We start from the raw sequence: 27,710 nt of genomic DNA, 5'->3' as shown, positions 1-27,710 counted from the left end.
TGGTGATCTGGGAGTTACTGCTGACTTGATTTTTGTGGTGAGAGTGAGATTCCTGAGCATAACCATTAAGAACATGGCAAAGTAATACTTAAATATAATCAATCCATGTAAACGCACCTCAGTGTGCAACTCATGGGCAGCTTAAGTGGTTTGGAAGGTTTTATTAAAACACAAGTTAGAAAAAGGTATAAAAAAGTAGACTTGCTGTGAGTTTTGTATTAAAAGTTGATGCAATCACCTCAAGTAATTGAATTCTGTGAATGTGGCATTGTTGCTGCTGTAGCCTGCATTGTTTGCATGAGGAAGCAGTGATTTCTGCATCAGGAAATGTAGTGATCCACAAATATCTTTCTACTGTTTTCATGTGCAAGATTTCAATTACTCTGGATATTAACTTGGCTGAGACCTTTTGAGATAAAGGAATTGTCTGGTGCAGGTGCATTAGTATATGCTATTATTTTTGTGTGCATTACTGTCATATCTGTCTGTACTTATGAAAGTAGCCAGATACCCAGAGTAAACTAAGACTGGGAATAGTGAATAGAAAATGGTATTAACTGTTGATGGACTGGAAAAGCTGTGTTTGAAAGGGAGAAGCTTTTTTAAATCATCTAAGTACAGAACTAAGTCAGTCAGTAGGAAATAGTTCTTCGGTAGAGCTGCTGAAGAAATTCTGTGGTTTGTGTTGATATTATAACTAGGAGAGAGAGGTGATCTACAGCTGTCTTAAACTGTATATGTATTAATAGGTATAAATATAAATTTGATATCCCTTATCTGCAAATGTTTCCTCAGATTTTTGTGAAGCAGTTTCCCTTGGGCTGCTCCTGCAAACAGGGACTCAGTGTCTTTAACAAGCTAGGAAGGTATAGATTTTTGTCTTGTGTTGCTCTGGCTGTCTCATAGATGGCAGAAAGAATAATGCTAGAGGACTACAGAATCTACAATATCTTAAATTTCCTTCTGGGGAGGTAAACTACTTTTGGGTTATGTTCTGAAATCAGCCTGGAAGTGCGATTTCTTTGTTAGTGCAAGAGATTGTCAAAATTGTGTGAGGATCTGTGGCTACAGAGCTGCCTTGACTTTGCCTCCAGCTACTTGCAGTGTCTCTCCTACCTGTTAAATGTGCTGCTTATCTCGAGTGGCTGCTGGCAGCAGTGGAGCTTGTGCACCAGAAGGATATCTGGGAAGAGTGTTTGCAGGTCTGAAAAAATGCAGTGTGCTATCTTGTTTTAGTAGTCTGTACTTTGCCCAGAGCAGTTTGAGTGACAAATGCAATATAAGTGTAGAGATGGGGTAGTTCTGGCAGAGATTGACAGTACTTAAATGAGAAAGGGAAAAAAGTTCTCATACAAGTAGCTCCTAAAATACATATGGAGTTTCAGAACTTCTTGCTTGCCTGGCTGTCTCTCTATTAAAAACAGGGTTAGGCTTTACTTAATTTTTCTCTGTAATCTCAATTAAAAGGTTTATTTACCAGAGTGGTGAGTGGACATCTTAGTTTTACTTTCAAGATGATAAATTCCATACTAAGTCCAGGTGAGGAGAATACAGCAGAGGTGTAAGGAAGGGCCTTGAGATGTGGCAGTTTGGAAGACGAAAGGTTTTTTTTTTGCAGATGTCTGTGCTGGGTTAGGCTCAGGTGGAGCTGGTTCAGAACAGCCCATGCGGTGCTGTGTCCTAGATTTGTGACCAAAACAGCACTGACAGAAAGAACCCCAGTGCTTCAGCTTCTGCTGCACAGCCCTTCCCAGTGTCCAGGATTTCTGCTTCTTGTGAGCTCTCTCCAGGAGCAGGGTGGGTGCTCCGGAGGTGGGGACAGAGCTGGGACAGCTCATCCCCAGTGACCGAAGACATTCCAAAACTATCACATCATGCTGGGCAGTAAAGGCAGGGCTGCAGGGGGGAAGGGGCAGTTTTTCCCAAATCATCAGGCTTCCCAAATCATCAGGCACTCAGAAGCTGGGAAGGCATTGGCCTGCTGATGCCAAGTGATGGCTTTGTTATTTGTTTCTTTATTTTCTTTATTCCCATCAGTTATTACATTGTCTTTATATCTCAACCATCAAGTTTTTCTTGCTTTTGTACTTCTGATTGACTACAAGATCCTACTGGGAGGGGATGAGCAAGGGGCTGTGTGGGGACTGACCTGTGAGCTGGGGTCAGTCCTCTCCACTGTCCCACGGGTTTCTGAATGCTTCTCAGGTTCTGTCCCCCCATGAGTTCCAGACCTGAACTCCTATTCATGACTGCTTTGTGGCAACTGAGCAAAGTTCATGAACCAAATGCTTCCTCGATAATAGTGACTGTTGATACTGGTGCAACATGGGTGGCTTTTTCGGCCCTGAATAAAAATGTAACGCTGGTGATTGTTGCCAGCAGGATTTTCCTGCTAGGGAAGAAGTGAGGGGGCAAAGGGAGCGAGGGTGGTTTGTGCATCATCCGTTCGGTGGCTTCAGCCAGTTCATCTGCAGGCTGCCGTGACTCAGTGGCCCCGAGCACTTGGCAGGAGGCTGCAGAAGCTTGGGCACGGGAAGGTGCCCGGGCAGGGCTCAGCTCTGAGCTCAGAGCCCCGTGGCTCTGCTGACGCACTCCAGTCCAGGAGTGGGTGCTTGTTTTGGAAACCCTCTGGAGAGCCCTGGCTGCTCCTTTGTGCAGTACTGGGGCTGCTGCAGCTCTGCAGGCTTCGGGTGCATCAATGCCATACCCAGAGGATAGGGTGCAATGGCATCCACCTTGCTTTTTCACAGAAAAAATGGACATTCCATGTCCACTGGCCTGCAGTTTTTTAGAACACTTAGTGGAATTTCAAATGCTTTTTAATGTTCAATTACATGCAATAGACTCCTTTATTCTGAAGCAGTAGGTAACACTGTCTTTTTTTTCTTTGATTTGTGTGTGTTGTTTTTTGTTTTTTTAATAGAATATTCAAATAAAAACTTTGGCAGATGATGTGGTAAGGTCTTTGTAGCATCTTAATTTGCAATGGTAACTCCACGCTGCATGCTACTTTACTCAAATGTTGTGGACAAAATAACATTCTTACAAGGATATTAAGCACTAGACTTCAGAAAGTTGAATGATTGTTCCTAAAGATCTTAATTTGTGGCTTCAGTTGAAGAAGATTAATCTTGATTTCTATTTGGAGAAATTCCCTTAAGCATTTGAAATACTTCAGTAATACTGTGGCTATGTTGAAACTGTTACTCAACAGCTGAAGTGTTATTTCTCTTGACCTTCTCTTTACCAGTAAATGGTCTGCAGTGGCTCTTCAAAGTTGGTTGCCACATGACTCAAGTGGAACCATTTTGGGTAATAAATGTCTACTGAATGCCAAGGACCAAGTGTGTATTCAGTAGCACTAACTTGATACAGCTGAACACTTTGAAACTGGTACCAAAGTATTGTTTCAGAAACTTGTATCAAAATTGTTTTCATTAAAATTGCAACCTTATATTGCATATTTAAAATAAAGCCAGACTGGTTCTTTAGTTACTGACTGTCTGCACATCTGAAATGAGGAAATGGTGCCTGGTGATCACATAGGAGATGCCTTTGTGTCTTTCCAGTGATCTCACCAGTGCAAACTCATCAAAAAAATTTGTTATTAATAAGTTATACTTAAAACAGATGACAGTATGGTGAAATTGGATCTTAAATGACTTTTGTGACTGTTGAATGGTCAATATAAAACTGCATTTGGCTAATTTTGGATACTGCCTTTCAGGCATTGTTGTATCCTTAGCCTTTTCACTGGGTTATGCCCTAATTTTAGTTTCCAAAACTGCAATTTAAAGTCTTCTAATAAGATAAAAAATGGATTAAAGTAATGTTCTTTTTTTGTAAAAGACATTAACAGTATCCTTGTAGGTATTGTGCTTCTGTCCACAAATATAAAAATATCTAAGGAACAAGAAAACCCCTGTACCACTCATCCCTCAAAAAAAAAAAAAAAAAAAAAAAAAAAAGTTCAAAAGAAATTCAAAGGGAATGCAGCTTATCTAGGGACACTTTCCTTCAGAGATTTAAGGTAATCTCATGGGATCTCAAAAATAACAACAAAAAATGAACAACAAAAATTAATAAAAAGAAACAAAACAGAGAAATAATCTTTCTTCTCCATACTCCACAGCTCTTGCTCTAGTGTCTCCACTCTGGACTCACTAATCTAAAATGAATTAAAATTTTTGCAAGCAAAGTCTGTCTCCATCAGACATTTCACACCTCAGAGAGGTCGTTTTGTTGTAGCCAATGTAAATTTTGGTTTACATGTTTTGGTGGAGATGGCACTGACTGCTGTGAGTGATCCTGGTAACCCTACATAAGCTGCTGTTAGATGAAAGCACATCTTCATAAGGCTGTTGAGTGCCTGAAACAGATACAGGAGTAGTTGTGGATGCAAACAGTCCTTTGAGGAAAATTGCTATATGCATGATGTTCTCAAATTGAACATATATATATATATATATATATATATATATATATATAAATACAGATATTAAATCAAAAAATTCAGACTTGATTCAGAATAGAGTTCTATGTTACACATACAACAAAAATGGCCTTATAAGGAAGGTGCTGGTTATTTCCAATATTAACCCAGTAACTGAGCATGCTTACAGCCCAGGAGTGGGGACTGGTGTCAGCCCTAACCCGAGAGCGCCCTGGCAGTGTCTGGCCGTGTGTTTAACCATGGGTGCCTGCTTCTGTGTGAGCAATCCTTCACCTGCCTTTCTAAAGCTCAGCACTAATTCCAGGAGTTCCTCCTCAAAAACTCTTCAAGGAGTTATGAGCTATGCTTGGAGCATTAATTCCTCTACAAACTTTCTTTTACTTTAGCAGGAATTTTTATAAGCCTGATGAACTTGTGAGTACCTCCTTCCCCTCTCTGCCTTTTTCAGTTGTCTTCCAAAGACTCAGAGCTCTTCAGGTGAAGGAACATTGGACATTACTTTTGTGGTACCATATCTATTCACTATCAGGATAATTAGTAATGGGAGAAGATGAGCTGACGATTTTTGAAGTGCTAAGAGTTTAACCTAGCTGGCGCAATTTTAGATCAGTGAGAACTATTTAAATCCCTTCTGCATGTGACCTATCCTGAGTTTACCTTAGATGTTATTGTCTTTCTGTGCAAAGTAATCTCTGAATATTAGAGTATTTTTACTTACAGTTCAGTTTAACTCTGCTGCTTGAATTAACTAAAAACATGTGCACTGCTGCCATGCAATTGGCTGCTTTTCTCTCTATTTCTGCTTATTTTTGAATGTCTTTGCAGCGTGACAGAATCACAAGCTTCAGAAAATCAGCTGTGAAGAAAGAGAAGCCTCTCATTCAGCATCCTATTGACTCTCAGCCTTCCATTAGTGAGATCCCACATGCCCAGGCACTTGTTGATGAGCGCTGCATGAACTTATCAGAGAAAGAAGTTATGGATCTCTTTGAAAAAATGATGGTAAGATGTGGGTATGGGGAGAACTGTCCTGTTCCACTGGGTAGCTCTGCTCTGTTCAGTGCAGCTGTGAATGTCTTTTGAAGGATTGGATAAGTGTTAATTAACTCTTGCTTGATTTGCTTGTTAAGGGATTAGTTTTTAACTTTTCCAAGTAATGGTAATTGAAGCAGACAATAGGTCTGTCTCACAGACACTAGCAGTTCTGTGACAAGGCTGTTCACCAGCAGTGATTGCGGCAGCATTGACTGCTCTTAGGTGCCAGTCTGAAATTACTTTGACTTTTAATGGCAAGCCTAGTCATGACTAGTAATGACTGCATTGTGTTTAATCAGTTATTAAGTTAAAAGAAGTGTCTTAATAGATTTAATCTAGCGGAGCATTTTGACTTTTAGGCTTGTTTGAAATCCATCAGTTGGAACAGTTTATCCTCTGCTCCTTCCACAAGCTACTAATCCATGTAATAACAGCCTTCTGATTAGATAGTGCAGGAATGGTGTCCACTGTGATAAGATTTCACTAAAAACACAGGAACATCTCAAGAGTTGGCACTTATGCATCAGCTTGAGGTTTAGAATTGTTGTACTTGTCCTCTAGTTTTACTTCTTGAGCCAAATTTCACAAATGTTAACTACCCTTGATGCGGTTTAAATTTTGGCTAAGTCTCAAAAACAATGAACACTTGAGGTGACAGAATTAAATGAGGAAATCAGGTAGGGCAAAATCAAGCACACGCAGATAAACTGGAAAAAGTCACTCCTGTTTGTTTGAAAATTAATTGTTTAACACAAGTAGCTTAAAAAAAGAACAAAGACTGCTAAAAATCCTGAGATGTGTTCCTGATGTCGTGTGCTCTGGTTCTTTGCAGGAAGACATGAACCTGAACGAGGAACGTAAAGCTCCTTTACGAGACAAAGACTTGAGCACAAAACGTGAGATGGTTGTCCAGTACATTTCTGCAACTGCCAAATCCGTAAGTACTCACCCAAGGAAGGAGCTTAGCTTGGACTCTTATGCTTTTCAAGCTTGAAACTTGATTTTTTTTTTTTTGTCTGGATTTATCTAAGAGGGGTAGGAGAAAATAAATGTGTACTTACCAACACGCTTCTGAATGCTTGCAGCTGCATCTGAACAGTTAGTTTGCATTTCCCTTGCTGGGCGATGTAAAAATTTGATCCTTTCTTGGAAACCATAAGGAATTGCAAATCCAATGATGTAGTGTCATGGATGGAACCTGAGCATATTTCTGTGCAATTCATCTTAAAAATTTTTGGTACTCAAAGTTTCTTTGTGGTTTCAGTAGCGATGTATGTGCTACACTCTTAGTGAAAGGATGGTCTTAAGACCAGTTCCAAATTATATTTTAAATAGAAAAAATGTTTTGACTTTTCATTGATGTTGATTATTCTCTGTAATTTAATTGATTTATTAACCCTTCATGCAGAATTTTTGAAGTCTGTCTTCTTTGGGGTGCAAGAAGTGTGAGGAAATTGCTGGATACCCCAACATTTTTGGGGTGGAGAAATACAATTTCAAATAGTGAAGAGCTGCAGTTTATTTTCTGTAGTTGAACTGTTCACACTAACTAGTTATAAAATACACCAGCAATGCTTTATGTGTGTTAAAAGTTTTGACTATGGCAAATACAGAAATAAGTAAAGATTGTGTTGGTGTCTGCCTAAGGAATCTTTAAGCATGAACTACAAGCAGTACAGTTGACTTGTCCCTTGTTAACCTTGAAAATCATCTCTGCAGAGTTCACTTTCAAAAATTAAGATGACAATGACATGCAATTATTATGCAAATGCCTTGCATGAAACATTATAAACTTCAGCGAGGAGAAGTTTGTGTTCTAATGGTGATGAAATGGTAATGAAAATGGTGATTTAAGTTCTGAGAGGAGTGATGTTCCTGCTTGAGTTCATCTTAAACAAAATCCAAAGGTCTTTAGTGTGTGCTGGAAGGAATCCAGTGCTTTAAGCATGGCCCAACTAAATGTACAAATTACTGGAGAATTATTCAAGCTTATGCAGTGAATGTTATGAACTATGAACTAGACTGTTTTTGGGAGCTGTTAATTATGCTTTGTGAGGTTTTTATCTTCACTTGATGATCAATATTAAATCTGGAATTTTTCTTAGTATGCAAAAATACTTTAGTGAAGCAGCTGAAAGTGGAAGTAGAAATGGAAGTATTTGCATTTTTTCCCAAAAAGTAGTTGAACCATGGTGATGTCTGTGATGTACACTGCAATTGAAATGTAGCTGCCTCAAGCCCCAGAACTGTGCAGCTGAGTAAGGAAAGCATGGCTACCATTGCATGGCTCACTGCTGAAATTCTAATGCATTGCATTGCTCCCCATGTGTGCTGCAGCATGGGAAACGTAACAGAACTGGGAAGACATTTGTCTAAATGTACTAATAATTTAAAACCAGGTCATCCTAAAAGGTCCTCGTACATGAATGTGCACTTTGGGCTTAAGTCAGTACTAGTGTGGATGTTTTACACATTGCAAAGTGTTTTTCCTAGAGGAAAAGCCACTCCTATTAAAGTTTGTGTGCTTCAGTACGTCCTCCTTGCAATTGAATCACAGCATTTGAATGGAATCTTTCAGAAATATACATTATCTTTCTGTAGTGTTATCCTAATTTAACTTCTAAATAGCTAGCATCTTGATCGTTAAGAAAAAAAATTAAAATACAGATGTTAATTTTAAATGTTGATTGGGATCTTACGGTGGCACCAAACCTCATTTTCACTTGTAATTTCATCTTCTGTTCACTGCAACTACTATTCTGCTCAATGAATTCAAGCTGTAGTCAATCTTTACTGCATCATGAATTGTCAAACTTTTCTTTCTTCAGGACTGTCTTCCATGAAAATGCTGGTTGCATTCAAAATTATCTGTCTTTAGATTTTCTACCTTTTTCTTTTGTCACAGATAATTATTTGTCTTCCTTTTTTACACTGAAACTACTTGGACCTTGTGCTTAGAGCTCACAAAACACATTTAACAGTTGATGTGACTTTTCCTGCAGTTCATTTCATGTTTGTTTTAATTAGGCTTTTGAGCTCCCTCCCTTCATGTGAAAATATCACTCTCATTTGCTGATGTTGTCTTAACCAAATTATTTTAAATTTGGTGCTTCATTTTCTCTGCCTGTGTGCTGTCTGCAGCATGTTGACCATGCTTTTCTGAAACACTTGTCTTCAGAGCTCTGAGAAAGGAACTTTGGCTTTCACTGGGTGAAGACAATTTTCCTTGGGTATGAGGACGTGTTGAAACTGATGAGCTGGATGCTTTCATGGGAAGTGATTTTCTGTGCTTCTCATTCCTTCTCTCACTTGAAGAGAAAGATTGTTGGCCATGGAAATTATACCTGAGAACTGGTGAAGGATTGAAATTCCGTTTCAGATCTGAACCCGGTGACATTTTGTGCTGTACTGAATAGTTGAACATGGGTGAGAGGAGAAGAGATTGTCTGGTGATGGCAATCCCTTCTTGTGCTTCTAGAGGAAGCTTCTTCAGGAAGAGAAGTGTTGATTGTGAAAGACTTGCAGGGACTTTTGTTTCTGAAAGAGTTCCTAAAGGAAAAATGGAAAAGAGTAGGAAATGAAGCAGGTAGAGGCTGAGCAGAGACAGTCACATTCAGATCTCAGAACCAAAGCAGCTGGTGATCAGATAAAAGTGGTTATGCAAGGAACTGGCTGCTGTCAGCTTGCAGCAGGTGAGCTGAGCAGGAGAGGCTGGAGCAGATGTCCGTGCTCCTGGTGTTCCCGGGGCGTGGGCATTTGTGCGGGGTGACAGAACAGGGCACAGATGTGCTGCCTGCCTGCAGTTTCCTCTGGGGAAAGTCACCTTTTTGTTCATGTATACAGAGAGATGCTGTTCCATGGTAAAGAGAAGATGGCATTCTGAAAATCACTGTTTAATTATCCATGTAATTAAAAGCATCCATACCGAGCAGTTGAATAAAAATGTCATGTGAGATTTTCTGAAATGCAAGTTGGAGTTATAACTGTAGGCTATGTTTTTGATTAGAGAAACTTAATTAAATTCAGTGGTGACATCATCTAAACAGATCAAAAGCTCCATAATAAAAACAGTTGTTACACACAGAAAGAAGTCAGTATGCCATTAGTGTGTTCTCAGTGTCAAATGTAAAGTATCTGACCTGATAATTTTAACAAATGGCATATTTAATCTTTCAAGATGTAGCTGTCAAGACAGGTATTTAGTTATTTGTAGGTAAATGTGTCAAACACTGAAGATTCAGCAGCAAAACATAAGAATTTGAAATAGTTGCTCCTGCTGTAGAGCTGCTGTTTTCCTGTCAGAGAAGCTGTAGCCTCTAAACAGGTGATAAAGTAATAAAAGAATGTAACTACTACTAATGATTAAACACTGTGTGTGTTTAAAAAATGTGTGTGCAACTACATCCTACTAAGTACTGTGCTGTGTTTATTTATGCATTATTGTTATCTTTTTTACACAATAACCTCTCTTGGCTGACCACTGCATGCAGATAGTCGGAAGTAAAGTTCCGGTGAGTACGAACATGAGAGTTTTGTTTTTTCTTCTGAACTTCCCCTTAAAGAGATTAGGCTGCAATATTTTGGACTTCTCTCGGGGTTTTAAAAGTTCAGTGGGCACAACTGAATCCTGGTTTTATCAAAATAATTGTCAACCACCTCAATCATGTTTATCTTACCAGTATGAGATCATTGCTTACACCTTTGGGGGATTTCTTCAAGTTTTCAGGAGTCTGTTACCAAATTCAAACTCACTGAGCTCATCTCTTCATTGTGAGCAGCAAATATAATTTAAGCTTGTCTTTTATTGAAGGCAGGCACTTGAAATTTTAAATTGACAATATTTGGCTTACTTCATTCTGTTTAGATGTGGAATTTTTTTTATGTTCTAATTGTTATTAGTCATAGCTTGTCTTGGAAATGCCACCTTCAGCAGATCAATGTGACCATAAGATTAATTTAGAGGATTCAGGAGGTCAATATGTTTAAGATGAGATCACTGAGAGCATAACTTTTCTCTTATTAAGGACTCATCTACATTTTATGTTGTTTTCATTGAATTCAAATATTATAGACAAATATTTGGGACTTAATTTATTGGAGTGAGTTCAGCAAGTGTGTTTCCTAGTAAACAGGATTTTTTGGGAATAATTACATATGGATTTCAAATAGTGATTGAAAGCCAAGATGCTCTTTTAAATTATGGATGGACTTTATTTTTGATTACAGCCAAAACAGGCTTTTCAGGTACAGCAAGGCTTGGTCATATTCAGTAATTAAATTCCATAGTAGAGGTAATAGAGAACAATCTGTGACTTAAAACTGTCCAGTCATTGCCTCAGATGTAGTAAGGTTTTTCTCCTACATACTATATTCTTGTATATTTTTGTCTTGGCTTTGTTTTATTCAGTGGCCTTTAAAGAGACTTTTATGTTCACCAGTACTTTTTAGTTTTGTGTACACTATTCTTCCCCTAATTGAGGAAAATGTCTTCATTGTGCTTATGCATTTAAAAGTATTTGATTTTTGAGGGTACAAATTATTAATTTTCCAGTTCAGTGTGTTAAAACCAGTTTCAAATAATCCCTGCTGCTGTGTAATTCCCTTTTGGTGTGAATTAGCCTGAACAGCTGCTTTGTGAAGAGGTTATTTTATAAAGCAAGCTGATATTCCCACAATGGGTAGGGGGGAAATTCTAAGATGTTTTCTTCCCCATGCCTTTGAGTTCAGGGTCTGATAGAAAGCAAGAACAGCTCTGCATTGAAAGCATGTTTTTGTGCAAATAACTTGCTAAATACTAAAATAAGAAATGCTGTGCCTGGAGTATGGCTTCTGCATATTATTGCTTAACGAGCGCTTGCACCTCCGTGTGCTTCTTCCAGGATTCATCCTTTAGGGGCTCTTGGCTTCTGCCAGCACGTGGAGCTGTTTCCTTGAAGATTTACAGGTCCACTGTGATCAGGGAGGAGAGGAATTTTGGGATGTTCCTGGTAGTGCTGTTGGGTTCTAGAGATGGCAGAGAAGAGGTTTCCCTGTTCATGGAACTCGGGAGCTTGAACTTACTGGAGTTTGACATGGGATCCTCAGCACTGGTGGTGCTGCTGTGTGGTGCAGGCTCTCGTCTGAGTTGGCACCAGTGAACCATTCTCTGCCTTAGTTGTAACACTGAAGGTGACCAGTCATGAAGGAATTTCTAAGATTTTCATTCTTAAGCATTGGTTTTATCTCTGAACATTCTGATGTGGGGCCCAACCCTCTTCAGTTTCTTTCTACTTCACTTTTGCTTCCATCTTTATTAGGTGTTCTCCTGTAAAACATTTTTCACTGAGACCTTACACCTCAAAGTAAATGAGAAATGTTTGTAGTAAAATCTGATCCATATAAAGCCATAGCAATTCTTAAAAATAGTATTCCAGTCAAACTCTCTTTGAACAGGGAAATAAAAGAAGTAGCACCTGGTTCAGCATTTGAGTTAGCATGGCTAGAGGTGAGAGTGGATTGAGACTGAGACATTGATTGCAGGGAATAACAAAAAGTACTCCTGGTAAGCTGAAAATTCTCTGAAAGATTTCAAGAATGGATTTTTATGAGCTGTCTTGAGTGACCATCCATTTTGAAGAGGGAGGAAAATAAGGAAGAGGACTTGATTCCTTATTGCTGTGCAGTTAAAGGTGCCTTTTCAAAGAACCAGTGAAGAAATGTGCCTGTCCTGCAAGCCATGGGGAAGGAGCCTTAGCAGAGCACGCTGCCAGTTCTTCTGTTGATCTATTTTTGAGAGAGTTATGGCTCTTCTGAAAATAAGGGACTAGGCAGAGCAGAGGGGCTTCACCAATGGCCTGGATGGCACAGAAAGAGGAGGCAGCAAGATCCCACCCTGGTTTAAATACAAAACAAAGAGTAGCAAAGGCTTCAGTCCAGAGTAGAAGTCTGAACTGGAGGCTCCTGTGGAGCTTACAGCAGACTGCAGTGGAAGGACAAACTCATTTCTTGGGAGAAATCACTGTGTTGCATTCTGGAGTGCTGTTCAGGGTCTAGCTTAACAGGCAATGGCATTGACTGAAGTTGCCATTGTCTCATCTCTGTACATTTTGTGGCTCTCAGCAGCATTTCTGTTCTCTTCTTTTGCCATTTGGAGAATGGCTGAAATGACAAAATTTGTGCCCAGCTAGATCTGTACTGTGTAGATGATGTGCATTAGTTACACATAAAATCTTTTCTGATTCCCATCCATCCAATGGGTAGGGTAAAGCTGTTTCTTTTTCCTAGTTCTTTACCTTATGGTCCATCAGAGTGATGATTTTTCTGAATTTTGATGATTTTTGATGTATTAATCTGATTTACAATCAGCTCCTACTCCTATAAATAAAACCTCACCCATTTATTCCTTTCTCTTCCAGTGGAAGAGCATCTCTTTGTTTAGGCTGTTGATGGTGACTGATTCTAGTCCCTTTATATCCTTCTTACTCATCTTTGCCTTGCTCCTGTGATGTGATGCCCAGCTGAAGGTGCTTTGCATGTCAGCAAGGAACATCTTCAAAGCTGACACAGTGCAGAGAACCCTGTTGTCTCACTCTGCTGTCACAGTCTCTCCTGGTTTTGTTCTGAATCTGAAAGTATATTGTGAACTCAGTTCTGGTTTGTGCCTTCAATCGGGCTAGGTCAAAGTCTTTAACTTAAATTTAGCCAAGTCATTTTGTCATCAGCCATACTTAGTGTATTTTTGGAAAATGACTGGTAAGAATTTGAAGAGAGCAAACCAAAAGCTTCATAAGAAGTGGAGCTGTGTGAAAGAGAGACAATTGGAATATTTGTGGTGGAAGTGATACAATTAAAACCAAATGCATATAAATCCTCTTCTAGGAAATGCCTTTACATCCATGACATCTTTATCGGGTTCTCTTCAACAGGCCCTTCAGAGCTAAGGAGCTTTAGGAGCTGCAAATGAATCAAAACTACTCTTCTGAGATAAGCCTGCTGCAACTTGTCAGAGCTGTGCAAAAGATTAGTTGCACCTTTTGGAAAAGTGTTTTGTCTTGTTCAAGGGTTTGAGTGCTATAGCTCTAAAAACTCACATTCAGGTATTTAATAGTGAAATACTGTGTAAGTAGTTGTTCTTCTGTAGTGGCACTTCAGCAGGAGGGAGCTCTTTGTCAAATCTCCCGTATGATTTTTTTGCAGCAAACAAGATCCTCTAGACATCTCTATTAGGGGTCAAACATGAACTATGGTACAGCAAAAAATTGGCTCAGGAAGTTGCATGAACTGGGTTTTTTGTATGTCTCTCTTTATGATTATTTCCAATACAGTGTTGTGAAGTAGAAGTACAATACACTCATTAAATATGTTAATGCAGCTGAATGATGGAATTAAATTTTAATATTCCATTTGTAGTACATGGACTTTTACTCAAAGAAGTGAAAAAGAGTCCAGCAAAAATAGTTATCTTTGTAATTTAAAACCAAAAATATTAAACACTGAGGACAAATTTTAATCAAGTTAGCTGTCTTGAATGTACTGTGATTTGGAAATTCATGTGGAAATACTAGTTTCTGTTTTATCATCTAAATACTGTTAATCACTAGAACACTCAGCAGCATTCTGCCTTCTGTGATAGGGGGGACTAAAAAACAGCAAGCACGAAAGTACCCTGTCCTCACAAGAATATATCCATGAACTGCGGTCTGGAATTTCAGATGAAAAACTTCTTAATTGCCTGGAGTCCTTGAGAGTGTCTCTAACCAGCAACCCAGTCAGGTAAGCAGAGCAATTTCTGCAGTGGTTTTCATCATGCTGTTTTTGCTAAGCAGGAGAGTTGTGGGCTTTGGGGTTTTTTTTGAAACCAGAGTAATTATGCTAATGCTTGTTGACAGGAGAGCAGTGTTCTCAGCACCCTGGATCAGGAGAAGTGAAATGTTTGCAGCTGTCTGCAATATCTCCTCACCTTTCACTGTGGCTTTCAGCAATTTGTACTCGTTGGAACCGTTTGCTTTCATGGCTGGTCAGATCTTTTGGGAAGTGAGGCCAAAAGTGGAGCCTGTGAAGGGATGCACAATCAGTAACGGAGAAATAGCTTTGAAAGTTCTACATTTGATTGAGAAATAATTAAAAACATTTTTCTTTGGGTTTTTTTTCCAGCTGGGTTAACAATTTTGGACATGAAGGTCTTGGGCTTCTGTTGGATGCATTGGAAAAGCTTCTGGACAAGAAACAGTAAGGACCTGGATCATTTGAAGGGAGGGATGGGGAGGTTGTGAAGATTTTCCTTATGTGATCTTCCTCTTTCCTTTCAAGGCAAGAAAGTATTGATAAGAAGAATCAACATAAACTTATCCAGTGCCTCAAAGCATTTATGAACAATAAAGTAAGTATTATTTTAAATTCACAGACTTCTGTCATGTTTGGGTTTGAGTTCAACATGTATATAACATGGTAAATGTTGGAGAGGGAAGGAAAGCTCATATATCCAGTGTTTAACTCTTTGGAAATACAGGTCTTAAACTAAGTGTAACTTATGTTGAGAGTCTCCTTCCTGAAACTTTCTGCATTTTTTCTTAATTTTGTTAAATATTACTGATTTTTGCAAGTAAAATGTTTGATAAAGAGAGGATGATAGTATAAATTTAAAGTGAATTTGGAAATGAATTACTTGGAAATTGAAAAAAATAGCTTTCCAAATTCAGATTTCAATACAGGATTGTTAATATAAAATACTTTTCACCTGATTTAAATTGAGTCACATTTGATATCTTTTTAGCTGCAGTTTTTGAGTTAGTAGGTCATGGGTAAAGGGTTAAGTTGTATCTGATTTGTTTCTGAAACAGTTTTCTCAGGTTTACAGAGTATGAGTACCTTCTAGAAGCTGATGTGTGAAACTTGTAATTTTGCTTTATTCATAGCAAAATCTGAAGTCTTATATTTATGTATCCTCCTCAGCAAATAAAACTGCATAAAAGTTACTTGTGGTTACTTCTGCACATTTAGAAAAATCTCACAGAAGAGCTTGTCCAATGAAGTGGAAGAAAAGCAGATTTTTCGTACTTCTGAGGTGTTTCAGATATAGACAGAAAATAAAACCTGGCTTGTCTTTTGGTGGGTACTGATTTGCCAAGGTCCAGGTGTCCTCCTGAGGAGCTGAATCTCTGTCTGTCAGGAGAAAGCCTCCAGGGCAAGACTGGGGGCCCTGGCCTGTGTGCCCCAGCAGTGATGGCCTGGGGTTTTGGTGGGGTTTTGGTGGGGTGCTGCCAAACCCCTCTGGGAGGGAGGGCTTGGGAGAATCCCTCAGCTCTTATGTTGGTGATGAGTTCCCAAAGCAAGCACAGCCTTTTCACCATGAGCTTTTTGTTTCTCCCAGTACGGTTTGCAAAGGATTCTAGGAGATGAAAGGAGCCTCTTGCTGTTGTCAAGAGCAATCGATCCAAAGCAACCACACATGATGACTGAGACAGTGAAAATCCTTTCTGCTATCTGCATTATTGGAGAGGAAAACATGTGAGTGAGATATTGAAGCTTTTTTTTTGTGCTTGTGAGTTGCTAATTTGGACACAGGTGAGAAAAGTTGTCAGTGAAACAAATGGAACCTGTTAAGTCTTTAATAATGTGGTTTAAAATTAAAGATAATTAAAGACCTGTTAAATAAAGAAAATTAAAGACCTGTTGCCTTAATTAAGTATTAAATCAGAGAAGATCAAATGAGCAGAGACCTGCACACTGTGGCTGAAGTGGAAGGTGTGAAAGGACAAATCACCTTTCTACCACAGGAACCAGGAGTTTACATTTACAGCTGGGCTTTGGAACAGTTCCACTCAGAGTTATTTAGCCCTTGCCCATGAGATTTTTAAAAAAAGGTGATCACTTGGCATATGTTTCCTGTAAATTCACCACTGTGTTTATGTAGTGAAGGTTGAAATGGGCAAACTTCGTGTCTTCTCTGCAATAAGTGGATTAAAACATTCTGATTTCTGAAAGGACAATTTATGAGAATTTCCAGATGTTAAACATGTCAACTGTTATCAAGTGCATAGTCTTGCAGAGGGAGGGATTTTTAACCCTCATTGGTTGTTTCATTGCTGAAATAACAATCCAGAGATTTAGTCACCCCCTTTTTCTTATTTCAGCATGAATCTTGTAGACATTTATAACACTTGGTTCTTGGATTGTTTTCAGCTGTCTGTAGATAAATGCATTTAAACTCTGTCAGTGCACTAAGCCTTGAGTTGTGTGAGTATGTTTAAAATGAGCAAGTTGGCTGTGCTGTGCTCTCCTGACAGTTTGTCTTTCTCTTAGCCTGGACAAGCTCTTAGGTGCTATAACCACAGCTGCTGAGAGGCACAGCAGGGAGGAGCGTTTCTCCCAGATTGTGGAAGGCCTGGAGAACCACGAGTTCATCCAGCTGCAGGTGAGTTTGTCTTTGTGTGCTTCAGCTGAAGGGCTGAACACTGTGTGTGGCTTGGTGATCTTTAATTCACGCACATCTTTTAGTGCTGTGGTCAGTAAAAGAGGAGAGATAAATACCAGTGGCCTACTGGTACTAGATTTTCTTCTTGTTAGTGGTGGGAGGCCAAGGAACTCACTTCTTGTCCCTGAAATAGGATTAAGAAATCTTGACCTTACTAAAGAGAGCAATTAGTGATATTTCTTCCCTTGGATGCCAGGTGTAAAGCTCAGGTAAAAAGGTGTAAAGCTCAGGTAAAGCTCTGGTGCTGGTACTTTAGGCAGCAGTACCTGTGGCCTCTTAAATATTCAGATATATGCTAATTATGGCAGGTGTAGCATGGGGTGTGCCCATTTTTGGCAGGGTTCCTTTTGGGATGAGTGAAGTGCAGCAGGATATTATTGGTACTTTTGTCACACTGTGTGTGTTCAATGTGTGCCTCTCACCAGCCACTAGTGCCTCTCTGAGAGTAACCTAGTGAGCTTTCAAAATTATTTTTATAAAAAAATAAAATAATCTGTGCCAGTGGTTTTTACTGTCATGACTTAGATCGTGTTCATTGCTGCTTATGTGCCCATGGATAGGGGTTTTTATGCTCCGTGGGTACCAGAGTTTTGGTTGGTGTTAAGATGCAAGCTTTTTTTCCTTGGGATTGGTTGAGTTTTTTTGGTACTGCCATTTTTGCATGGAGGCCAAGTGGCTGAATATCCTAATTAGGGATGACTTTGACTTATTACCTTCTCATTATACAGTAGTTGTGCACATTTTGTACTAAAATTTATTTTTCAGCTACCTTGGCTGAAAGATGGAAAAATACAGGCAGAGCAGGTATCCTTGGGATGCCTTTTTCCAGTCTTGGCTCAAGTGCACGTCAGCTGTAGCTGCCCTAATGCTGTGTTTACCATCAGCACCTCTTGTTTCAGAGCTGATGAGCTAATGATGGCCAATAAGTTTCTATAAATGACATTCTAATCTTAATAGTGCTATCACTGAAGAATTCATTCTGGAGTTGTCTCCCACTCCATGACCTTGTTGATTTAAGGCAAACAACAGCCACCACCCCCCATTCCTGCCAGCCTCCTCCTCCCAAAGCTCACTGATACCTCGGTGAAGGCACAATTGCAAGACTCATTACCTTGGTTCTGACAAAATCCTTCTTTGCTGGGAATGTATTAGCACAAACCATTAAGGCAGAGTCTCTCTGGCAGAAGCAATCAGAGCAGATGGCACCTCTTCTCTCTATTAATTTCAGATTGGACATGTGCTTTGGCTTGTTAAGTCATGTCATAGTAGTAAAATAACAAGAATCATTCAAGCAAGCACGATGATACTGCATTATCTGAAGATGCAGCTCTATCAAGAGAGTGCCTTTGAAAGGGTGTTTTAATAGAAATTTGAGACTCCATAAAGTGTTCTATTAAGGCTAAATAGTGAATGTAATTAAAACAGGAAGGTGCTTTTTATCTGTTTTTTTTCCCTCTGCTGCTATTGATTTTTTCCCCTACTCTAAAGCTACTTCTATTTGCAGTTAACATCTTTTACCAAACTTGGTATTTCCCTTGAGTCCCATTTTAGTCTTTTAAAGTGGATCAGCACTTTTGGCGTTGTGCTGTTGTCTACCTGTTTTCAAATAAATCAATTAATGTGCACAGCTGTTCAATTAAAGCATTAGCCACTATCCTGAGACCAGGCATTTTGCACAAATGCTCTGCAGGAATGGAAAAAAACACCTGGTGATGTGACTAATTTGGGTATGGGTGTTTATTGGGTGGTTATGGTGTGGGGTTTTTTAAGTTTTTAGTTATTGTAGAAACAGTTTGTTTTCAAACTGGTGAATGCTGAGGAAACAGAGAAGGAGGTACAATGGGCAACTTTAGTTTGGGAATAACTAGTGGCTGATTTCAGGGTGTGAGGCCCTGGCACAGGGTGCCCAGAGCAGCTGGGGCTGCCCCTGGATCCCTGGAAGTGTCCCAGGCCAGGCTGGGCAGGGCTGGGAGCAGCCTGGGACAGTGGGAGGTGTCCCTGCCATGGCAGGGCTGGCACTGGATGGGCTTTAAGGTCCCTTCCAGCTCAAACCAGTCCATGATACTATTCTGTGATGATCATTCTTATGTCTCTCTTTTCATACAGTGGAAGCATCCTGATATAGAAACAGAGCAGTATTTGATGTTGCTAAAATAAACCCAAGTGTTGCATGTGAGCTGCATAATAAATAATTTCCATCTCTTTGGTTTTATAGTTCAACTGAAACAGTGACTGAAGGATTGATTTCCATTCTGTGTTTCTGATTACAGGTAGCATGTATGCAGCTCATCAACGCCCTTGTTACATCTCCTGATGATCTTGATTTCAGGATACACTTGAGAAATGAGTTTTTACGTTGTGGCCTGAAGAAAATATTGCCTGTAAGTCATTTGTGTCCAGGAGCTGATCACTGTCTGCTGTGAATGTTGAAGATAGCCAAACTGTTTAACCAGGACAGCAGATGGGAAGGATTGGGGGTGCAGAGGGGTCAGATTATCAATCCAAATCTGCTTTCAGTCTACAGAGAAAATCCAGGTTTTCATGAGCTGTATAAACCAGAATAGTAGTTGAAACAAGTCAATATATTAGAAATTAGATGAGGGTAGCCAAATTCTGCATACTGAGCTCAAAGCACATGCAGTGAATGTGAATCTGGCTGTGGAACCAATCTTGGATTAATTTATTTGTAGATGTGGTTCCTGTCTTTTTCTGTAAAATCTGTTTCTCTTTAATCTGCCTGCTGAGAATGCATTGGGACATTTTAAGGAAAAATCAAATCAGAAATTCATTCTGAGACTGCATGTCTGTCTTCATGCAGCTGCACAGACAGGAATATTTCTGACTTGGGGAGAGATTTGTAGCTCTTAGCCAAGAAACCATTCTGATGCTTACATCAAAAATAGGTGTATTTAAGATACTCATCACTTTCTTACAAAAGATGAGATTATATTTGTCTGAAGCATAATTTATTCTGCTATGACTTTTAAGATGTGAAGTTTCAAATTGTCAATTTGTCAGGAACAAAAACTTCAATTTTTGGCTCATTCAGCCTTGAGACACTTTCTGATGTGTGATGTTACTTTTTCTTAGGGATATTTTTAAGGTTTATATCATGTAGATATATTAACATGATCTACTGGCTTTTTTTGTTGTGGATCATCTGAAAGCTTCAAGAACTCAAGATTTTTTGGTTTTGTTTTTTTTTTTTTTTAATCTGTTGAAAGGTATTTTATAAAATCAATAAATGCTTAAACACTTTGGGAATTGGGGATGGATTAGGTAGCAAAGAAACTCAATTGCAACAAATCCTGACATGATAGAAAACTTGGGAGAGTGTACCAACATCTGCCATGCAGATCTGAGTGTAAAAGTAATTAATATTTGGTGATAACAGTCTATTTTAAGAATGTTGAACAGCTAATGTGTTGAAAAAGAGTCAGGAGGGGGATCCAGAGCTCTGGCTTTTAATCTGTTCAGATTCAGAGCTGCCTGCTCTGCTTTTCAAGCACTGGAATTGGCACAAGCTGCTCCTGTGCTGGGGAGCACACATGGCTGCACCCAGCCATGACAAATCCAGCTTCCATTTCCATCAGGGAGAGCATTCCCATCAGTGCATGGGAAGGAACTTCTTTTATGTGCTTTGCCTGGTAGGAAGCTCAACTTGGTTCATCTGGGAATTAGGACAAGTGCTTGTATTTCTTAAAAGAAAAAGCACATTTTCCTCTGCTCCAAATGCTAACTTGTGTGGGGTTTTTTTTCCTCCTCTCTATTTCTCCTTGTACTATGGATGCTTTAATGCCATGCTCTAGGTTAACTGAGGAACAGAAATTGTAAGCAAGTCTTCTTTACACTTCTTTAAGCTTCTGAAGCTCATGTCAGTTAATGTTTTGAACTATATCTATTGTGGTTTTTTAATGGAATTCTGACATTAAAAAGCAGAAACTGCTGTATCCCACTAAGAGAAATGGATTCAGCTGGAAGTCTTGTTTGTTCTGTAGCCCATACCTGCTCTGTGAGCTGATATTTTGCCTTAGTTTTTCTCAGTTGAATCATTATAATAAAGCCCAGGCACTGGGTTAAAACTCATTGCTGTTCTAAAGGTTAATTTCTTATATTTCATCATGATGCAGTCCTTCAAGGGGGGGAATTCTTGCTTTAAAAAAAAGGAAAAAATTAAGATACACTCTACCTTGAAAAACAGGCCTTGAAAGATAAGGAAAATGACGAGCTTGATATTCAGCTGAGGGTGTTTGATGAGAACAAAGATGAAGACCACTTTGAACTGTCACATCGTCTCAATGATATCAAAGCTGAAATGGAATATCCTTTAAGGAAATGCTGTTATAACTCGTGTCGCTTCAGAACTTTATTAAATGGAAATTACAGTGCTCTATGTGCAGGTTATTTGTCTCAGCTGTGTGTCTTACCAGGGGCTTTGTCAAGCAGATTTCTCTCCAGTTGCTTTTTTTGTTGGAAAATATTTGGATAATTAGTGCTTAAATTTGCATGTCAAATGTAAGTCATTGGGAACTGAATTAATTCTTCATAAATAACACTTATTAAGCTAAACTCTGGATCATAATACATGAAGAGATAAAATTATACCCGTGGAAGATCATAAGTTTGAAGAAAAATGAGTTTTGATAATAAAAGGAACAAAATTTCTTGTAGGTTCTGAAACACTACAGATGTGTGCCTTTTCTAGCTGTGAAGGAGCAGGAAATTCCAGGTTACCTAAGTTCAGAATAGCTGCTTGCAGGTTTTAGGAGGAAGCAGAGGGAGGTAGAGGCAATCAGTGGGAGGACTATAAAATCCCCTGGAATGTTGTTGTTTTGCAGAACAGGTAATTACAAGTAAGGGTCATCTCTAGGAAATGAAAAAGATTGACCAGTGTGTGTTTGCAAACAGCCTGGCTGAGCTCAGAGTGGAAACAAAGCTTTGTGTGAAATATTTTTACAGGATTCTAAAAGATGAAGTCTATAACTGTCTATGACTGTTCTGGTTCATAATGAAACATGCCCTAACTGATAAACAGGGCACAGAAATTCCGTGCACAATTTTAGTGGAAAAACAGTATTTACTGCTAAGAATAGGAGCTCAAAGTGTGGAGGGGTTTTACTTGAACAATATGGGGGATGTCTGGGGAGCTGTGTTTGGGTGGGGTGGCTGTTCTGTGCTGCAGCAGGGTTTTTTGGGCTTCTGGTTTTTTTAAGTTTCTGGGTTTTTAAGTACTGTTATTTTCTTAACGATGCTTGCACTGATGTGAGCGAAGTATTTCATCTGCTGTACAATATGGTGAAAGATACTTCTTCTGAAAATTACTTCTTGTCAATTCTCCAACATTTCCTCCTGATCAGGAACGATTACTATGTCCGGTGAGTGCCAGCTGCCAGGCTGGAGTTTTTCGGGGGAGTAGGGGCAAGAATAGAAATTAACACCCTGGTAAACTGAGTAGCTCATGCCTAAAAAGTCACTCTGAGACTGATGTTTTATTTATCTTTCACTCCATGTTAGTGATAAAAAGATCTTGGTAAATATAATTGTGTTTATTTCAAAGACCTGAAGCTTGGCCTAACACCCTCATCCCAAAAACCTCTTAACTCATTGGGCACTTTTTCTTTATTCAATTTGATACCTTCATTGCTTCAGAGAACATGGAAGCTGTACAACTGATAATTGAAAATACTCCCACATGCCTTGGATCTGCTCTTTCCAGTGTAAACTTCTCTTATGTGCAGCATGGTGTCATAGCAAGGTTGAGGCATCATATCCAAAATATTTACAAATAAGAGTTTGAACTTGATACTTCTTCTGGCATTTGTAGAATTCAGATATTAGGGGTTAGTTGTCCCCCCTCCCCAACTGCATAAAGGCTTGTTCATGTTCTTAATGCCTTGTAAATGTTTCCTGTTGCAGACCTCAGTATTACAAGATCATAGAAGAATGTGTGTCACAGATCGTGCTGCACTGCAGTGGCACGGACCCAGATTTTAAATACAGAGGAAGGATGGACATCAATTTTACACATCTTGTTGGTTTGTACTGTTTAAGCAGTTTTACTTTGTGTTCTTCTGTCTAGCCTTACACTGATTGAGAATTTTGTCAGTGGTCTGGAAATATGCATGTAAACTACAGGTGTACTTGTGGAGTACCAGACCAATGCTGTAGCCTTTAATGAAATGAGACCAGGTCAAAAAATAAAGTGCCTGTTGCTTTTGTGTCATGGGCTCCCTGGGTAATGATGGTTGGGAGCACCTCAGAGCTGTGATATGTTGGACTTCACTTGTGTGTGGTATTTTATTTAAATTCTAGATGCCTGTGTGGACAAAGCTAAAGTAGAAGAGAGTGAAAAGAAAGCAGCAGAATTTTCCAGGAAGGTAAGTCCTACTCATGGTGTGGAGCAGAATCCTGACAGGAGCACAGTCAGCTTGTTTCCCAGCTGAAACTGAGAAAGAGTGGCTCTCACAATTCCACTTGTTGCTCTCCTGTCCTGAAATAGTCTTAATTAAATAACTTAAGTGCAGGTATAAGCTTAAAAAAAATGAATGAATGTGCTATATTAGCTGCAGTAGGCTGAAGTTCATGTATTATAGAGATGTGTATTGAAATAATTCCAAATTTTGGTATTTTTTTTGCTGGTCTGGTCTATTAGGCATTTTCAGGCCAAAAAGCCTGAAAATGTTCTTGAACATGATGACTGTAGATTTAATTTTTAATGAATTTCAGCTTGCTGCAATAGATGTATACTCCAGTTTGGTTTGAGAAGTCTGCAGTGTTCTCTTGGAGGGAAAAACCTGTACTGAACAGCTGGATCTGGGTGGTTCTCTGTCATTGCCTTGTTGATGGAAGAAATTGTGGTACCAAAAGTGAACATGTTAAAAAATTCTGCTGAAAAACTTTCAAGTGCATCAATTGCTCCAGCTCTGATAGTGTTCAAAGAATTCCTGCCAGTGTAGGCTCTGGTGTGGCCATAACTGGACAAACTCTCCTGTGCTGGTTAAATCTTTACAGTTTGATGAAGAGTTCACAGCTCGACAAGAGGCACAAGCAGAGCTGCAGAAACGAGAGGAGAAAATCAAGGAACTCGAGACAGAAGTCAAACAGCTCCGGACCCAGGTAATGACAAAATATCGCATTAAGTTCCACAGCTGAGTTGATTTTTTTTGAGAAGGAATTGAGAAGAATTTGCCTCGGAGTAAGTTGTTTGTCTGGAGTTCAGAATGTCTGCTATAGGTGTATTGATTTGGTTTGCAGCCAGCATAAGTTACTAAGGGTAGTTAATGGAGGTGCTTTTTACAAATAGTAGTATGTTCAACCTGCCCTAGCTACCTGCTTTCTTGAGAAAAAATTCTCCTTAGCCTATAAAAATCTTGCATCCAGCCTGATTTTTTTTTTTCCCTGCAGGTATTTGTTTATGCTTTCACATTGCTGCTTCTGTATCTTTTGCAGAAAGTTTTTGTTTTGGAAGTGTTTATTTTTAAAGGCTTTTGGGTTTATATATATTTTTTACTCTTACACTTTTATATAAGCCTTTTTTTATTTTTTTATACCAGCTTTAGGTTTTAGACAGGTCATTTATACCTTTTAGGAACTAACAGATATTGTGGTTTAATGCTTTTGCCTCAGTCTGGTTTATTTTGTACTCCTTCAATGCTAGGCAAGGTCTGCCTGTTGCTTTTTTGTCTTTTTTTTTTTTTTTTGCTGTCTTGAAGCCTGTGATCTCACTTCCTATTTGGACACAAAGGTGGAGACACAGGCACTTCTGTTTTTACTTCCTTCTTGCCAATTTTCATGTTTGTTACAAATTCCTACAAGCCAGTGTTACACTGAAATGTGACAGTGTGTTTTAATGAGTTCTCCAGCAATTGTTGCATTACAACTCCTGAGCCAAAGAAACACATTGTGCCTTGTGCAAAGTAAAAATGTACTTTGAGTCCAATGAATTGTTAATCCTGTTTTATTGATTCTAACACAGTTCAGATTATCCAGACATGACAGGGCCTTCACAGTAATGCTGACCGCTGGTTAATTAACCATGTAATTCTGGTATCTGTTCCCTTTTCTAGTGTTATGTTCCCCACAGAATATGACGACACTTATTTTTAGCTGCACTCACCCCTCTGATGGTTTGACATGCTGCTGTTTCTCTTCCTTATTAATTAGTAAGAATTTATTAGAATGGATATTGTGATTACTCTTCCTCTCACCAAAGCAGCACCCTCAGACAGATTCAAAAGCCAGCAGGACAGGTTGTTGCACACCCTGCATCCCTCCAGATGTCAGAATTGCTATGAACTGGTCCTGTGACCTCTTACACTGCAATAGCTGCTCCACTGATTGCTGGGGAAGATTTTCCAGCAGCAGATGAGTGTTGTTAAAATTCAGCATGGTTATTCTCATCTCTGATGCCCCAGCTTGCCGGGGTATCCTAAGTGGGATAAATGTTTTGTGCATTGGTAAGAAATAAAATGCTGTTCTGTTCACTTAAATGTTACTGCTACTATTAAATTTTCTTTAAAATTGAAACAATTTGTTTTTATAAAAATGCTAGGTTATTCAGTTTACTTGGCAGCTTTATGGTACGTGGTATAATCTATTGTTATTGTTTCTCATTTAAATAGGAGAACAGTTGCATTTCTCACTTTCTTGAGATGCAATTGGCTAAAACCATCCTGGTTGGTTCAGCTTCGTATCAAACTGCCTCCTGTCACTGCTGAAAGGAATTCCTCTGTTGTGTTCCAGGGTCCAGGCCTGAAAGAAGTCCCAGGACTACCTTCAGCCCTCCCGAGTGAGAACGTCCCACCATCTCCAGCGCCTTCACTCCCTGGTGGAGCCATCCCTCCTCCTCCTCCTCTCCCTGGTGCAGCAACAATTCCTCCTCCTCCTCCCCTGCCTGATGGAGCAGTAATTCCTCCTCCTCCTCCCCTGCCAGGTGGAGCAGTAATTCCTCCAGCACCTCCCCTGCCAGGTGGAGCAGTAATTCCTCCAGCACCTCCCCTGCCAGGTGGAGCAGTAATTCCTCCCCCCCCTCCATTACCTGGTGCATCCCTTCCCCCCCCGCCCCCTCCTCTGCCAGGTGGAGCCATCCCACCGCCCCCTCCACTGCCCGGTGTTCCCCCACCTCCTCCTCTACCCGGGGGAGCAGGGCCTCCTCCTCCTCCTCCTCTGCCTGGAGGAGCAGGGCCTCCTCCTCCTCCTCCTCTGCCCGGGGGAGCAGTCCCTCCCCCGCCGCCTTTCGGGGGGCCCCCGATGCCACCCCCTCTGGGAGGGGCTCTCTTCGCTCCCTTCCCGATGGTGCCAGCATTGCCACACGGGATGAAGGAGAAGAAGAAGTATAAGCTGGAGGTCTCGATGAAGAGAATCAACTGGTCAAAGGTATGGCAGCAGGTGTGGGGATGGTATCCTTCCCCTCCTGCACTGCACAGAGGGGCTCGGTACTGTGTAGTGATGGATTTTTTAGTGAGATTCATCTTGGCAGAGCTCCTTGTTGTACCAAGTGTCCCAGGAAGCCAGCTTACATTGTATCAAGTGCAGTGAACATCAAGAGCAGCTTTGCATCGAGTTGTATCTAAATATACATTGATCTCCAAACTATTCTAAAGCAGCTTTCACACATACCTAGCAAAGCAAACCAACTTCAGCTTTTTAAATTCGTGGCGTTTAATGTTGCTGTGAGCTCAGAGATGGCTGATATCAGGCCTTAATGTTACTTGTTGATTATTTATCCCAGATATTTATTGGTTGTTCTCGGTTAGTGATGTGCCGGAGCAGGGCTGTGGCCACTGGGAGGAGCCATGGGACTGCTCAAGGGAAAGGTGTGGGCATCATGAGCTTCCAGTGTCTTAGCTTGATTGTATTTAATCACATTTAATTTTTAAAATCATCTTAAATTCTAAGCATTACTTGAGCAGTAAAGTGAAGCACAATCTTAAAGCAGTTCCCTGTTATTCCTTGCCTCTCAGTATATCCAGTCCCTCTAACAGGAGAAGTTGTACAAACATCCAGGTGTGTGCTGGGGTGTGTTGTTTTAAAACCCCTTCTGGATCAGTGGAGCCACTGCTCCTTCCATATAAAGAAAATTCATGTGGAGTATTAGATAATTGCAGCTGTTCTCAAGACTAAATCATTGCCTTCTAAAGTTGTGGTTGGCAGTTTTTTAGTGGTAAAAAATATGATAGATATGTTGATGTTTGGTGTAGAAAAAAGTACCAAAATCACCAAATCATCGAGGCAAATGAAAGGACTTTTATGTATTCCATGTTGTGTGGTTCCTCTAAATTCTGAGTAAAAGGCTTTGAGGTAACAAAACAGCAGAATAATCCCACCAGTCTTGGAGGAGGAATCCAGAAGGTTGAGAGAGAGCCTGTGTGGAGATGCATGGCATGCCAATTTATAATTTCTTTTGGCAGAAGAATTAAGGCTTCAATGATTTGAAATGATTTCAAAATATTTGGAGATGTGCTCAAACAATCTTAAAGTGTATCTAAGGGTTGTAGTTTAAAAACAGGCTTTCAATATATTTAACTAGAATGGTACAAAACAGCCTGCCATGTTTTTAGAATATTAATTTAAATAAATTTTAAAATCAGTTTGAAAATCTTTACTTTTTCTGTAATTCTTATAAAATAATCTACATAAAAGGATAAGAGAGAACTTTCCTTCTTCATTGTGGGAGGAGGAATTAAGTGTCTTGGGGAGAAAGGACAGGATCAGGATGCACTGCAGGAGTTTTGTAGCTGTGGGACATAGACTGCTGTCCTGTAAGCATGG

The 27,710-nt window shown here is 39.7% G+C and overlaps 1 protein-coding gene across 5 annotated transcripts in view; it reads left to right on the top strand.

Annotated features, from left to right (window-relative positions):
- Nucleotides 1–27,710, top strand: part of DIAPH2 (diaphanous related formin 2) — a 174,600-nt gene that overhangs the window by 13,458 nt on the left and 133,432 nt on the right. For 2 of the 5 annotated variants that reach the window (XM_068204546.1, XM_068204549.1), the window contains exons 2-17: nt 2,924–2,956; nt 5,279–5,455; nt 6,321–6,425; nt 9,979–9,999; nt 14,100–14,239; nt 14,621–14,695; nt 14,777–14,846; nt 15,837–15,973; nt 16,769–16,884; nt 19,215–19,321; nt 21,142–21,260; nt 22,199–22,315; nt 22,857–22,975; nt 23,253–23,317; nt 23,952–24,056; nt 25,683–26,315. In XM_068204546.1, coding sequence (XP_068060647.1) covers nt 2,924–2,956; nt 5,279–5,455; nt 6,321–6,425; nt 9,979–9,999; nt 14,100–14,239; nt 14,621–14,695; nt 14,777–14,846; nt 15,837–15,973; nt 16,769–16,884; nt 19,215–19,321; nt 21,142–21,260; nt 22,199–22,315; nt 22,857–22,975; nt 23,253–23,317; nt 23,952–24,056; nt 25,683–26,315 — 2,139 coding nt within the window. The other 3 variants (XM_068204550.1, XM_068204547.1, XM_068204548.1) reach the window with 3 other exon arrangements.

This window comes from Anomalospiza imberbis, chromosome 14 (genome assembly GCF_031753505.1).
Source record: "Anomalospiza imberbis isolate Cuckoo-Finch-1a 21T00152 chromosome 14, ASM3175350v1, whole genome shotgun sequence".
NCBI lineage: Eukaryota > Metazoa > Chordata > Aves > Passeriformes > Viduidae > Anomalospiza > Anomalospiza imberbis.
This window is presented reverse-complemented; position numbering and strand designations above follow the sequence as displayed.